At 44.8% G+C, this 15,172-nt stretch overlaps 1 protein-coding gene across 1 annotated transcript in view; it reads left to right on the top strand.

Moving 5' to 3' along the window:
* Nucleotides 1–15,172, top strand: part of LOC121876384 (beta-1,4-galactosyltransferase 5-like) — a 62,183-nt gene that overhangs the window by 39,308 nt on the left and 7,703 nt on the right. Inside the window, exon 3 of the mRNA XM_042381457.1 lies at nucleotides 12,565–12,856. Coding sequence (XP_042237391.1) covers nucleotides 12,565–12,856 — 292 coding nt within the window. The remainder of the gene's footprint in view (nucleotides 1–12,564; nucleotides 12,857–15,172) is intronic.

The following is a 15,172-nucleotide window of genomic DNA, read 5'->3' as shown; positions in this document are numbered from 1 at the left end:
TCACCCAAGGCGAGCCCCTTCACCTACCCGTGGATTTCTCACTTTCTCCTGTCCTTGACCACTTCAATCCTGCTGCCCGTCACGACTTACTGCAAACACTACGACAAACAGTTTCTGATTTCAAAGTCACTGTCCCACGCCAGCCTTCCCATCGCCCCGAACACATCCCTCCTGCACTACTCAATGCCGAGTATGTCTTCGTCAGGCGCGATGCTCACCGCAACCCACTTCAACGCCCCTACGACGGACCCTTCCCAGTTTTTGCATGGTCAACAAAGTTCCTGACGATCATTCGCAATTGCAGACACGATACCGTCAGCATCGATCGAGTGAAGCCGGCCACCTTACCCGATGGGTCACCAGCCCAGCATTACCCCCAACAAACCACGCCTGCACCAGTCTGCCCACAGTTGCCACTTGCAGCACCACCTTGTGCACAACAGTTCTATGTGCCGTCCTTTCATTCTCAGGTACTTACTGCTCCTGATGAGGATCATGCACCTAGCCCTGTGGACCCAGACATGCCACCCAGGGGCCCCAAGGACTGTGCACCACAAAACAAGTGCTCATAACGCACTACGGTCCACCCCCCAGCACCATAGACCTCAAAACCTGAAGGATCTACGAAGTGAGGCTCTTCGTCCCGGAGCCCCTGCGGTGCTTCAGATGCCAGAAATACGGGCACCATCAGACGAGGTGCACGTACAAGGAAATCTACGCAGTCTGCGTGCAGAAGCACGGCACACACTCCTGCCTCACAAAGTTGAAAAATGGGGAAAAAATTGCCCCCAAGTGTGCCAACTGCGGGGGCAAACACCACGCCTGGAACCCTGGATGCTCCGAGAGGACAAAGAGGGTCCAGGCAAACCGACCAGCAGCAAGACCGGCCCCCACCGCCTGCACACCAGCCCCACCAAGTACCTTCGTGTGGGGAACCCAAAGGCAAAAACAACAAAGCCAACCTCCTCAGCCGGTCAACACCCAAAGTGCAGCCCAGTTTCCTGGCCTCACTACGGCCACACCTCAGCCACCCAAGCAGCAGACAACGACAACTACCAAAAAGACAAAACAAGCACACACCAAGGCACCAGAAGGAATGATACACGTATCAGACCTAGCCAAGGTACTGACAACCTTCGCGGAGGGCCTAGCCGGACTACTGGGCCACAAGATCCAGCCCACACAGCTCCAAATACTCATGGGGAGCGTCCTCGGGCAAGTCGCCACAGCTCCAGACACCTCAGTGAAGGACGCCATGCCGGTCCCCACACGAGTGACAGCCGAGGTACACTCTACACCGAAAAAGGCCACCAGAGAACCCAAGATACCGACAGCTCCCAGAAAGAAATTAGACGTTTCACCTCCCCTGAACCGAACCACGGCCCAGAAGGCAAAAAAACACCACAGAACAAGAAGATATGAGCCTGATCCACTCGGAATCAGACCTGAACACCAGAAGTCCCCGACGAAACAGTGGTGGAAAACATCAGCACCCTGAACATCCTCTCATGGAATGCTCAGGGCATCAAAAACAAGAAACACCTCCTACAAGAAGCAGCAGCCAAGAACAAGCTTGACATTATACTGCTACAAGAAACACTTCTACAAGAACACCACTGTTTCAAATTCAGTGGTTACAAGACATACAGGAGGCATTTCACGCCGGCGTCGGCAAGAAGATGTATGATCTTGGTCAAGTCAAGCATACCCTCCTCCGAGGTCATGCAGCAATTGCCATGTGGGGAAAACATTGAAACACAGCCCGTCAAAGTAACCCTCCAAGAACGGGAATTAACTGTTCACAACATCTACAAGAACCCAAGGGGCTCACTGGAGGTGACTCAATTATTCGCTTCAGCCGCTGACCACGCCACACTCATAGGAGGGGATTTCAACGCACATCATCACTTCCTAAGCTCGGTAAGCCCCACAAATGAAGACGGCCTACACCTATACACCACCTTTCAAGACACACCCGAGATCAGCCTCCTGAACACCGGAGAGCCCACCCACATTAGGGGAGGAAGGCTAGATCTAACCTTCGTCTCCAGTGCACTACAGTCTTCGGCCTCCTGGCAGCTACACCCCACGCTGACCAGCGACTACTTTGCCACCCTAATAACACTGAAGGTGAACAAACTCCCCACTCCACCCTCGCCGAGATGGAGATACAATACCCAAAACGCAGACTGGGAACTCTATAAGAAACACCTGGCTAAGTGGCGCGCAAAATCACAGCCGGCCGGTGCAGCACCCGTGGACGAGACAACCCTCCACCAACAATTGGTCGAGGCGTTTCACCAAGCGGCAGAAGAGGCTATTCCGAAAACAAAACCTACATCAAGACAGTACAAGGATTACTGGTACTACTGTCCCAGGGTGAAAGAACTCAACCACATAGTGAACATGGCAGAAGAAACTACAGAAGACACCCCACGGAAACAAACAGACATCTCCTGCAAGTCATAGTCAAGGATACCAGGGAAGAGAAGGAAGAAATCAAAAGCGTAAGCTGGCTCAAGTGGTGCTCCGAACTGAACGAGCACACCTCCCTTGGCAAAATGTGGGCCCAGATCCGAAGGGCATCTGGGAAGGCAACACCACCACCACCAACCCATCCCAACCCAGAAGAGGAAGCCGAGAGACTTGCAAAACTGTTCTCCGACCGAGCAGCAACGAAAAACCTCCCGAGACATGCGAAGGAGACACAACGGCGTCTGCAACAGGCCAGACTCCAGATGATCGAAGATGCCTGCAATAGTGAAGATGACACCGATAGGCCCTTAAACAAGCAAGAACTCCAGAAGTCGATAAAACGAAGCAAGGACACAGCACCAGGGGCCGAAAGGATAACCTACTCCATGCTTTCCCGTGCCAGAGAAGCCGGGCACGATGCTTTGCTACAAGTCATCAATGCTTCTGGACAGCACAAAGACTTCCACCGGAATGGAAGAAGGCAGATATACAGCCCATTCCGAAGCCCAGAGAACCAGACAAACCGAAACCCATCTCCCTTCTCAGCTGCATGGCGAAGACGGGAGAAAGAATGGCTCTCAACAGACTCAAGTGGAAAGTCAGCAGCCCACACCCTCACATTTTTGCTTACACCGAGAACACCGGCACAGGCAACAACATCGCCGAGATACTCAGCACAGTGGACAATAAACCAGCTTTGGTGGTCTTCCTCGACCTGGAGAAGGCCTTTGAACTAGCAAACCCACTGGCCATTATAACGACACTCGCTGAAAAAGGCGTCAAAGGAAGGCTGCTAGGGTGGGTCCAGAACTACCTCACACAGAGAGAAGCAAGAGTACGCCTTCAGGGAGCAACTTCAAGCTACAGGGTCTATGAAAACGGAACCCCACAAGGAGGCATCCTCAGTCCAACGCTGTTCAATGTCCTGATGGAAAATCTAGTCAGACTTCCTTTCAGACAAACAGCCAAGCTCCTCTGCTATGCAGACGACTTACAGCTCATAGTAAGAGGAGCAAACAGACTAGCCAACACGCAACACGCACTCCAACTTATAGAAGAGGAGTGCAACAGACTTGGACTCAAGATAAATCCAGCCAAGTCGAAAGCGATGGCCATCTGCACAGACACACCAGAGAAGATGCTCTCCATACAAAACACGCCGGTAGTCTGGACCAACACCCACCAGTGTCTTGGAATCTGGTTCGACCAGAAACTCACTTTCAAGCCGCAACTCGAGTATCTCAAGCACAGGACGAAGAGCAGACACAATATAATGAGGTCGCTCACCAGCACAGCCGCAGGAGCGAACATACACGTGCTCAATGCTAGCTAAGCTAGAAGTTATCCAAAATAATGCTGTCAGGACCATGGTTGGAGCACCCATGTGGACCAGAATTTGCAATTTGCAAATGGAAACTGAATTACCACCCCTGGCAGTACGAGTCAAGCAGGTGACAGCCGGTCTCCTCGCCAAAAATCTGTAGATCAGATAAGCCCACAGCTGCCAAAACGCGAATCAGGGCCTCCCTCCACCTCGACCACAGAGTGCGAGGGGCCACCTGGTCGCAAGAGGCAAGCGAGATCATCCGACACCTGCAAGCAGAAACTCTCGTCAAGAACAACCAGGATATACGAGACAATGATTTCGTAGTTCCTCCACCATGGAGCCCTCCACGAGCCACATTCAAAATTATCGAACTAGGTGATAGCAAAGCCAACCTCCAGAAGGAGGACCTCAAAAGAATAACTCTGGAAGCCATAGCCACCGAGACACCGACTGATGCAGCATCGTACTTCACAGACAGCTCGGTGGACCCAAAACATCATACATCCGGAGCGGCCTTCTACACCCAAGGTCAAACCCTCCTATGGAGACTTTCTAATGACTGCTCCACCCAACAAACAGAGTTGGTAGCAATCTCAAAGGCCCTACAACACGCTGCAACACAACACAACAAGTCCATCATAATTCACACAGACTCGAAAACGGCCATGCAGGTGCTCTAACACAGTCAACCAAGAGACAACGTCCACATCATAACCTCGATCCTCGCACAGCTACAGGACTTCCAAAGACAAAATCGCCCAGTCGTGTTACACTGGATTCCCAGTCATGTAGGGATCGGGGGAAACGACGTGGCAGACGAAGCAGCCAAGGCAGCCACACGTTCTAGAAGCGTACACATTCAAGTTCCAGCAAGCGTGCAACAGATCAAGAATCACCTTAGAAAGACTACCAAGCTCCACATCCAAAAGAGATTCCTTCACGCATTCAACGCTGGTTCCCAATCAGCCAAATGGTACCTGGCGGCTACAAAAGGGGAACCACCTTTCGCGGACAAGAAAACACCAAGACAAACCCAAGTTAGCCTTCATCGACTACGACTAGGGTACAAGTGCTCCTGGGAGACGATCGGAAATGTCGTCAGGGAATGCACCTACTGTCAGGAGCCAGCGGCCAACCCACTGGAACACTATCTCCTCGACTGCGAAGTCACACAAAGACTCCGAAACAGAACTCAAAACTTCCAAGAAGAACACACAACACCAGCGGCCACTCTATCCCGAAAGGCCGAAACAAACCACATTCACCACCTTCTCCGGGCCATCACACGATACCCACCACCCAGATAGCTTAGGAAGTATCCTCCCCCAGCAAGTGCTGACCCCAGTTCGGGGGGCGCGCCACTCCGAAACTGACCACGTCCGAGAGTGGGGGTTGGTGGTAAGCACTCACTGACCGAGAGTCCGCTCACACTTGCAACCTGTAGTATCCTTTCATAACTGCAGGTAGGACAACCTCCAATCCCAAATCCGGTCTGGCTGCTCCAGGAGCTCCAGCCGGAACCACCAAACGGGCCGCCTACAGGCAAAGGCTCGTGTCGGACTACGGTCCGACAATCTCAACAACAACAACAACCGTGAAGAGTTGTTTATGCCCTTTCTGTGCTTCCCCACTGATCAGGGGTGACTCCTGATCAGAGGCGGCCCTGATTTGGTACTCTGTAGCGGTTTCTTGCAGCGGACCTGGGCCGCGATCCCACCGGTGATACACCAGTGGCTATTCTTCCTCTGTTCTTCCTTCTTTTTCGCTCTGGCCTGGGGACCTGCACCCAAATGTGTATTCGTCCTTGGGTCCCCCCTGTAGCTATTCACCTCCCTCCCAGGAGTTTGTGAACAAGAAAGGGGGCAGGAGCAGTACCCATCCCTCCGCTGAGCCTTCCTAGGTAACCTTGATCGTGCGGGTCCACCTAGGAAGGGGGTCGCATTCCTAAATCCTCCACCCTCTCCCCCCCCGGAATAGGTACACTATAAAGCTCACGCCTATAAGTGAGCAAATAAAAACACTAGGAAAGTAGGCTCCCATAACGGGGCTTCTGGGAGAGAGACATTGGAACCACCCCACGACCACTCGGCCATCAAAGCCGCGGTGGGGGGTGTTGAAATTCCTTTGTTAGGTTACTCTCCCGGAACAGGTAGGACACAAGCTTCACCCCACGTAACGGTGGACTTACCCACCACTGGACGGATGGAAAAAAAGACGACCCAAGCATGACAAAGACAACGAGTAACAGGATTCGGGTGCGCTCCCTCCGTGGGGGCGTATCCGAAAAACGCAAAGAAGAGCTAGGTACTATCTTATGTGCCCACCTCAACATCAAATTCGCGGCCCTCATCGAAGCAAGAGACTCATACATAGTTCTCTACTTAGAAGAAAAAGTTGTCGACCTTATGCTTGCCACAGATGCTGTCAAAAAACTGAAGAGGGAGAACTTTGAAATAGTTGTACCACCCAAGTAAGAGCGAGGAAATCCATCGTAATGAAGAGGGTGGACAAGTTCATCACGCAGAAGACACCAAGCGACATCGTCAACGAAATAGAAGAGAAAACACCTAGGCAAAAGTGGAGGAGGTAGTGTTGATGCCAAATGCACCAACTTTGATGAAGATCAGATTCACTGAGATCTCCGTGGCTCAGAAGGCGATGGAAAGCGGTATAAGCATATCACACTATCATATACCGAAAGACCAAATAGAAAAAGGAAGTTTTTTACCCAATAACACCATGCTGGACATCCTATAAGTACAACCATACCTCAGCCAGCTGCCCTGAAAAGGACAAGAAGTACTGCTCTGAATGTGCGGCAGAGGGCCACACATTCAGAGACTGCACAGACAAGGATAAGCCAAAATGCCTAAACTGCAAAGGGGAACACCGGACACTGGCAGCCCGGTGCCCCACAAGAAAAGAAATAATAAAAGACCAAAAAGAGAAAGAAAAGGCCAATAAGAAAATGGTAATAGACCCAAACAAGACCTATGCAGCCATTGTACAACTTCAGGACACAACAAAAAAGGTCCTGGAAAAATCAAAAGAAGTGCACCCAACTCAAGCTACCTCCCTTAAACTTAACGAAGGCCTCCCATTCACAATTTTGACAGCAATAATACACGCACGCATCAACAACATTGCCAAACCAGGAACATTCGGGAAAACCATAAAAGAGATGTTCGTTGCAAACAATCTACCCCATGTGAACTTTCCAGACGATGCTCCATCGACAGCGATATTTAAAATTATAACAGAAAGCAGTCTGGGAATAGAAAAAAATCAGATGCAACTGCACCAGAAAACAACGGACAAGATAGGAACCATATCGCAAGCATCAAATTAGAACAGAAAAGTGAGGAGATGGTAATGGAGACAGATACCGAGGACTTACTAAACCCTCTAGCACTCAGCAGAACAGACAAGCCACAGATACAAAAAACGGACTCAACAAAACCAAAGGCACGGAAGGAGATCACCACTGGCCACCGAGCACCACCATCATCTCCAACTAAATCTCAGAAGACTCCTGACTACGACGATAATATCGGCATTCGCTTTTTCTCCGTCAACTCACAACCGATAATCCCTAACGAAAAACTTATACAAGAAATGAAAGAAGGCAACATAAAATACACATTTAAGGGCAATAGAGTGGAGGAGTCACTCATTGATACCCTAATCAGAAGCGGGAGAATCAACACCAAATACAACAACATTGAAAAAGTCGACACTTCAATATATAGGAAAATAAGAACAGGCCTAAAAGAGGAACGGCAGAGATACCCGACAGGAGAGACAAGAGCCGGCATGCAATTTGGACTGAGTTCGCGGGATCCACGACTGAACAGAACCGAAACATAAAGATTCTACAACATAATGTCCTTGCCTGGACACATATACGGAAAACAGAACTAACAAATGCATACAACACATAATACTAATCAACTCACATGGTCGGAAAAACAGTGACAAAATCAAGATCTTTAATTACCATGTACACCAAATGAACATACACGACGAACCACATGACGGAATAGCAATAGCTATAAAACGCAACATACAATACAAAATCATAGACAGCTTTCAAAGTAACTTTCTTGCAGCCGAAATAAATACAACAAGAGGCCCAATAACTAACGGAACTTCATATCTAACAGTCAGAAGGCCAATATTCCCTACAGGAGATATATTAAAACTAATGAGGCAAAACAATCCAGCATACTTCATAGGAGACCTCAACGCTAAACACACAACCTTAGGACACAATAACAGAAACCCAGGAGGAAAAATCCTCCATGCTCTCATCGAACACGGGACAATAACACACCTCGGGCCCGACTTCGAAACTTACGTATCAGCCGGTAACTCTGGAAAACCAGACATTGTTTTAACCAATAGGCATCACCATCTAAACGCACATATAAAAACTGGACCCACAACAACCAGTGATCATCTACCCATAATAGCAACTCTATCCACATCCCCGATACAAATTCCATCAATCCCAAGATTTTCACTCAATAGAGCAAATTGGGAAAAATTTAAATCGGATCTTAGCAAAAACGAACCAACACTACTACACAACAAAGACACAACAGAGATTGACAAAACACTGGATACATGGTACAATGAAGTAATAACAGCAATGAAAAACAACATCCCTAAAACAACATACCGTACATTACCACATGCACAATTAACATATGAAGAGAAAATGATCCAAACCAGATTCACCAATCTATATGAATACACAAAATCACGCGGGTTGAGCAATGACAACAGAATATTATACAGGAATCTAAAAGAAGAACTGAAAGACATAAGCAAGAACAAACACAATGAAACATGGAACAAACTGATCAATGATACACAAGCAGACTACAGAAATCCAAAAGCATTCTGGAAAAAAATAAAAAACCTAATGGGAACTAATTCGGAAGAAACTAGCTACATAAAGGACAAAAACGGAAGAAAGGCAACAGAACCACACGATAAAGAACCAATATTTAGAGAATACTGGAAAGACATATTCAGAATCAACGACGAAGACAATAGAAGCTTCTGCCAAGAAACAGAACAGGCAACTAGAACACATTTGAGCCAGAACACAGAGAAATGGAAACCTACTAGATAAATAAACCTCGATTCATTAAATAGTAATAACCCAATAATTGCTCCATTAACCGAAAATGATATTGAAAAAACAATAGCAAGCTTTAAGAACAAAGCACCTGGCATAAGCCAAATTAATCAAATCGTACTACAAAACATTCCTGAGTCTATGATCGAACAGCTTAAATATATATACAATGCCTCACTTGCAACTGGCTTCTTCCCGACCAAATTTAAAATAGCCAAAATCAGATTCATCCCGAAAGCAGGAAAGAACCATACCCAAGCAGAGAACTACAGACCTATCTCACTACTGGAAACACCCGGTAAAATATTGGAAAAAATAGTTAACCACAGATTCAGAAAATTTCTAGACCAAGAAAACAAATATAACCCGAGACAGCACGGCTTTCGGAGAAATCGAGGAACCAACACAGCAATAGCACTAATATACGAATCAATTGCAAATGCTGCAAACAACAGAGACCAATGCAATATAATTCTAAGAGATGTGTCAAAAGCATTTGATAAAGTCTGGCATGAAGGATTGAAGTTGAAAATAATCAAATGGGACATGCCTTCCAATATCATAACACTACTATGCAATTTCTTAGACAACAGAAAGGCCAAATTAATCATCGACAACCATCTAGGACAAACTTTCAACCTTCATAGTGGAGTTCCCCAAGGCAGTAATATATCGCCGACATTATACCCTGTATACACAGCAGACATGCCACAACCACGGCAATCAAAATATATAGCATACGCAGATGATGTCACACAGATAGTCAGGTACCCAGGAAAATCCAAACAAATGATGGCCATCAGAACAAGCAGAGAAATAGAGATAATAGACAACTATGAACGAAAAGGGAAGATAAAAACCAATGTCCAAAAACTAAAAATAATTCACATCGCAAAAACAAACCCCTACCCCATTATTGTCAATAACGCTAACCTCTGGACCACCAGGATACTAAAAGCAGTGGGTTCGAATCCTGGCGGGTTGAGGTGTTGGTTGTATGTAGAAGTCCGCGTGCTTTATTGGGCTAATGAAATATATATCGATTCTTGTGTTTCGAAGCGGGATTTGGTAAAACGTTACTCTGACCACCTACGTGATACAGGTCGTCCCCATTAGAGGTTCACGGCTCCTTAAGCTCGTTGAACAGGCTTTGTGTGAAATAAAACAAAGTCTAGGACTACTTTTAGTATCCTGGTGGTCCAGCGGTTAGCGTTCCCCGGTCACAGTCATGGGCTCGTGGGCCGTGGGTTCGAATTCTGGCGAGTTGAGGTGTTGATGGTATGTAGAAGTCCGTGTGCTTTATTGGGCTAATGAAATATATATGGATCCTCGTGTTTCGAAGCCGGATTTGGTAAAACGCTACTCTGACCACCTACGTGATACGGGTAGTCCCCATTAGAGGTTCACTGTGCCTTAAGCTCGTTGAACAGGCTTTGTGTGAAATATAACAAAGTCTAGGACTGCTTTTAGTATCCTGGTGGTCCAGCGGTTAGCGTTCCCCTGTCACAGTCATGGGCTCGGGCCGTGGGTTCGAATCCTGGCGGGTTGAGGTGTTGATTGTATGTAGAAGTCCGCGTGCTTTATTGGGCTAATGAAATATATATGGATCCTCGTGTTTCGAAGCCGGATTTGGTAAAACGCTACTCTGACCACCTACGTGATACGGGTAGTCCCCATTAGAGGTTCACTGTGCCTTAAGCTCGTTGAACAGGCTTTGTGTGAAATATAACAAAGTCTAGGACTGCTTTTAGTATCCTGGTGGTCCAGCGGTTAGCGTTCCCCTGTCACAGTCATGGGCTCGGGCCGTGGGTTCGAATCCTGGCGGGTTGAGGTGTTGATTGTATGTAGAAGTCCGCGTGCTTTATTGGGCTTATGAAATATATATCGATCCTCGTGTTTCGAAGCCGGATTTGTTAAAACGTTACTCTGACCACCTATGTGATATGGGTAGTCCCCATTAGAGGTTCACGGCTCCTTAAGCTCGTTGAACAGGCTTTGTGTGAAATATAACAAAGTCTAGGACTGCTTTTAGTATTCTGGTGGTCCAGCGGTTAGCGTTCCCCGGTCACAGTCATGGGCTCGTGGGCCGTGGGTTCGAATCCTGGCAGGTTGAGGTGTTGATTGTATATATATATATATATATATATATATATATATATATATATATATATACAAGTAAATCACTGTAGGTGCTAGTGATCTAGGTATATGCTGATAACCACAAGGAAAGAAGAAAACACGAAGTTCCCAAGCACTTTCGTGTAATTCACATCTTCAGGGGTGAGTACAGTCTGTACTCACCCCTGAAAGCACATATATATATATATATATATATATATATATATATATATATATATATATATATATATATATATATATATATATATATATATATAAAACGCCATTGTCAGTTTCCCTTCTCACCCCCATCCTTAATACAAGATATCCTACATGTACGTAAGTATGTGAGCCTAACAAAGAGAAATTTGACAACTGGCCACATACACTACGGTACAAGCCTCTAACTGTGATGCAGTGTGAGGATGCAAGGCCTTGCTAAGACATAAGTATGGTTTTAATTTCGTTTTGACTTAATTACAGTAAGTCTACTTCACTGAACACATATATTTTGAGATGCTTTACTTTCACTGAATTTAATTTTATGTGGTTTCATCTGAAGAAGAAATGCTGAACTTATCCAACTAAACAAATCAGCATTACCACAATTAAAATATCTTGAGCCAGTGTCTTGGCACTGCCTGTATTACCACTACATGTATTGTATTTTTAGTTTAGTTTACAATACTGCATGTTGTTTTAAGTTTAAATTTATTTATAGACTGACCAGGTCCGACGTGGGAAGCCCTGAGATGCCTGTGTCAGCACCACAGTACAATAATGTGAAGAAAAAAAACGGATTTTTCATACATAAATCGAAACATGGGACTTTTTCTTAATTTTGTATTTGTGTATACTGGGTCTTCATAAACTGGGGATTACCTGTCCATAAATAATGTTACTTGTGTTATTATAAATGGCATGGTTATGAATTCTAGCTATTAAGTATTTTAAATAGATAATTAACATTTTCTGTTGTATTTAGATTTATTTGACCAGTTGTCGTATCATGGATGAGTGTTACTTCTGTTGTGGCTGTGAGTAAGTGCACCAATGATTATTTATAGTAATATATTTTGCCAGGAACTATAAATTTGTATTTCATTTCTAATACATTTTATAAATGTTTTACGGCCATTTTCCATGCTTGTGTGGTTCAGCCTCAATTACCTGATGATAGCTGCTGGGTAAAACCAGAATGAGAACCCCCCCCCACCCATTCACCACCACACAGGGCACCAGCCCAGAAAATGCAGCAGAGGCCAGGTGATGGGCACATTTCTGGTGACCTGATTGCCATCAGGCATGTGAAACAAAGTTGTATAGCTGAATTTACTTCTTAATGGCAAGCCACAGAGTGGAAATAAGCTGGCAATGCAGGGTCACATCTCCCAGAGGAAATGAAAGATTACCTACCTACCTACTTCCCTGATAATATCTGAACATTTCCAGTAGTACAGTATATCTCATTTCCTTATACTGTATGTCTTATTTTCAGTCAAACTGGTTAAGTCTCGAAGTTTTCTCCACGCCAAAGATGTCACGCAATGTAAATGAGACTCTTTACCAGCAGCCCACCACCTTTATCTCCAGAACCGCAAGAATGAGTGCTGGCGTAAACATATCCACGCTTCCTTCAGTGGGCCATAAAGAAGAATCTTCCACTACAGACACTGTTGCCGAACAATCAATTATACATCATATGGATATACAGACTTTAGCAAATGAAACTAGTTGGTTTTCTAATATGCAATGTGAAGTTCTTTGTCCTGTTACACCACCTAAACTCTGTAAGTCATATTATATTTATGTGGATTTTCAAAAAATTCTTGTGTTTTCCTGGTTCCTAAAACTACTAGTGAAGAGTGCTGTATCTGATATATTGAATTGTTGCACCAATATCCATTGGGCCATCATAATAGTAGAATATTACTTTGTAAAATTTACATTTGGTGACCTGACATTCTGCCTCACTTTACGCACAATTGCAGGGTCTGAATTGTTTCTCTTACTTTGACAACACATATATAAAGTTTCTCAATCTTAATCTTTTTTTTCATATTTGTAATTATTATTATTATTATTATTATAATTATTATTATTATTATTATTATTATTATTATTATTATTATTATTATTATTATTACTATTATCATTATTATTATTATTATTATTATTATTATTATTATTATTATTATTATTATTATTATTATTATTATTATTATTATTATTATTATTATTATTATTATTATTATTATTATTATTATTATTAAAATTTCGATTTCCCGCCCCCCCCCCACCAGGCCCCGATGTAGGTCAGTGACCTGTGCCCGGAAGGGGTAACCCCCATTAAAAAAAAGGGCAACTAAACTAGTCGGTCTTTCAAGAAGGTTGTTCAGATACCTAGATGGTCTGTCCCTCAGAACACTCTATTTAAGTGAGGTGTTTCCCCGTAATGCTAGAGTCTGTCAGTTGCTTGAAAGTAACCACAAGAGGGCCACCAGACTGGTGCCTACACTCCAATATCTCGGGTACCCAGGGAGATTAGAATGCCTCCAGTTGCCTAGCTCATACTATAAATGGGCAAGGGGTGACTTCATAGATGACTATAAGCATATCTGACTCGAGTGTTTATACCTGGAACTCGCTGATGCCCACCCCATTAGGGGTCAGAGCCTCAGGTTAAGGAAACCACAAATTCTGAAAATTGTCAAGGCAAGCTTTTTGGGAATGAGAGTTATGAACTCTTAGAATAATTAGCCAGAGAGTGTTGTAACAGCACAGAGTGTGAGCTCATTTAAGACCAGACTTGACCAACACTTGAGCCAGTGCATCTAGAGAAAAGCAAATTAATCTACGACTCTCAACATGGGTTTACAAAGGGAAAATCTTGTCTCACAAATCTGCTGACGTTTTTTAGGAAAGTCTTCGGGGTTGTAGTTAATGACGAAAATTACGATGTTATTTACTTAGACTTTAGCAAAGCATTTGACAGAGTACCGCATCAGAGGCTTCTGAGAAAAATTAAGGCTCATGGTATCGAGGGGAAAGTTTTAAATTGGATAAAATCATGGCTCACCGCTAGAACGCAGAGTGTCAGCGTAAATGGAGTTAAATCTGAGTGGGGCCGTGTAACCAGTGGGGTCCCCAGGGGTCAGTACTAGGCCCACTCTTGCTCATAATCTACATAAACGATCTAGATACTAGGATCAGCAGTGACATAAGCAAGTTTGCGGATGACACCAAAATAGGGCGGCAGATTAATTCAGGGCAGGATGCAAATGCAATACAGGAGGATCTAAATAAACTGCAGGGGTGGTCTGAAAAATGGCAAATGAAATTCAACACCAGCAAGTGCAGCGTACTTAATATTGGAAGAACAAATACTGACAATGTATACAGCCTTAACAACATCAACCTAGAGAAGTCGACTTGTGAAAGAGACCTAGAAAACAGTGCGTTAATGTTCAAAATAAGGCAAACAGAATATTGGGTTTTATATCTAGAAGTGTAAGTAATAAGAGTGCAGAGGTCTTATTGCAACCATATCTTGCGCTAGTCAGGCCGCACCTCGATTATGCGGTTCAGTTCTGGTGCCTTTATTATAGAATGGATATCAATTCACTAGAGTTGGTGCAGCAAAGAATGACGAAAATGATTCCGGGACTTAGAAACCTTCCATATCAGGATAGGTTAAAGAAACTCAACTTGCATTCCCTAGAAAGACGAAGAGTGCGGGGAGATATGATAGAAGTATTTAAGTGGGTGAAAGGAATCAATAAAGGGGATATAGATAAAGTTCTTAAAATATCCGAGCAGGATAGGACTTGGTGCAACGGAATTAAGTTGGATAAGTTTAGGTTTAGGAGGAAGATAGGAAGGAACTGGTTCACAAATAGGGTGGTGGACGAGTGGAACAAGCTTAGCAACTCTGTAGTAATTGCTGGAATTCTGGAAAGTTTCAAATGGAGGCTAGATAGATTCATGGATGATAGAGAGTGGTAGTAACTCTCGACAGGAGCTGCCATGCACAGGCCAACCGGCCTATTGCGACTCCTTATTTTCTTATGTTCTTTTGTTCTTATATGGCCGACCGCCCAAGCAGC

This window comes from Homarus americanus, unplaced genomic scaffold, assembly GCF_018991925.1.
Source record: "Homarus americanus isolate GMGI-L3 unplaced genomic scaffold, GMGI_Hamer_2.0 scaffold34921, whole genome shotgun sequence".
Classification (NCBI taxonomy): Eukaryota; Metazoa; Arthropoda; class Malacostraca; order Decapoda; family Nephropidae; genus Homarus; species Homarus americanus.
Note: the sequence above shows the minus strand (reverse complement) of the source record. Positions and strands in the feature narration are given on the sequence as shown.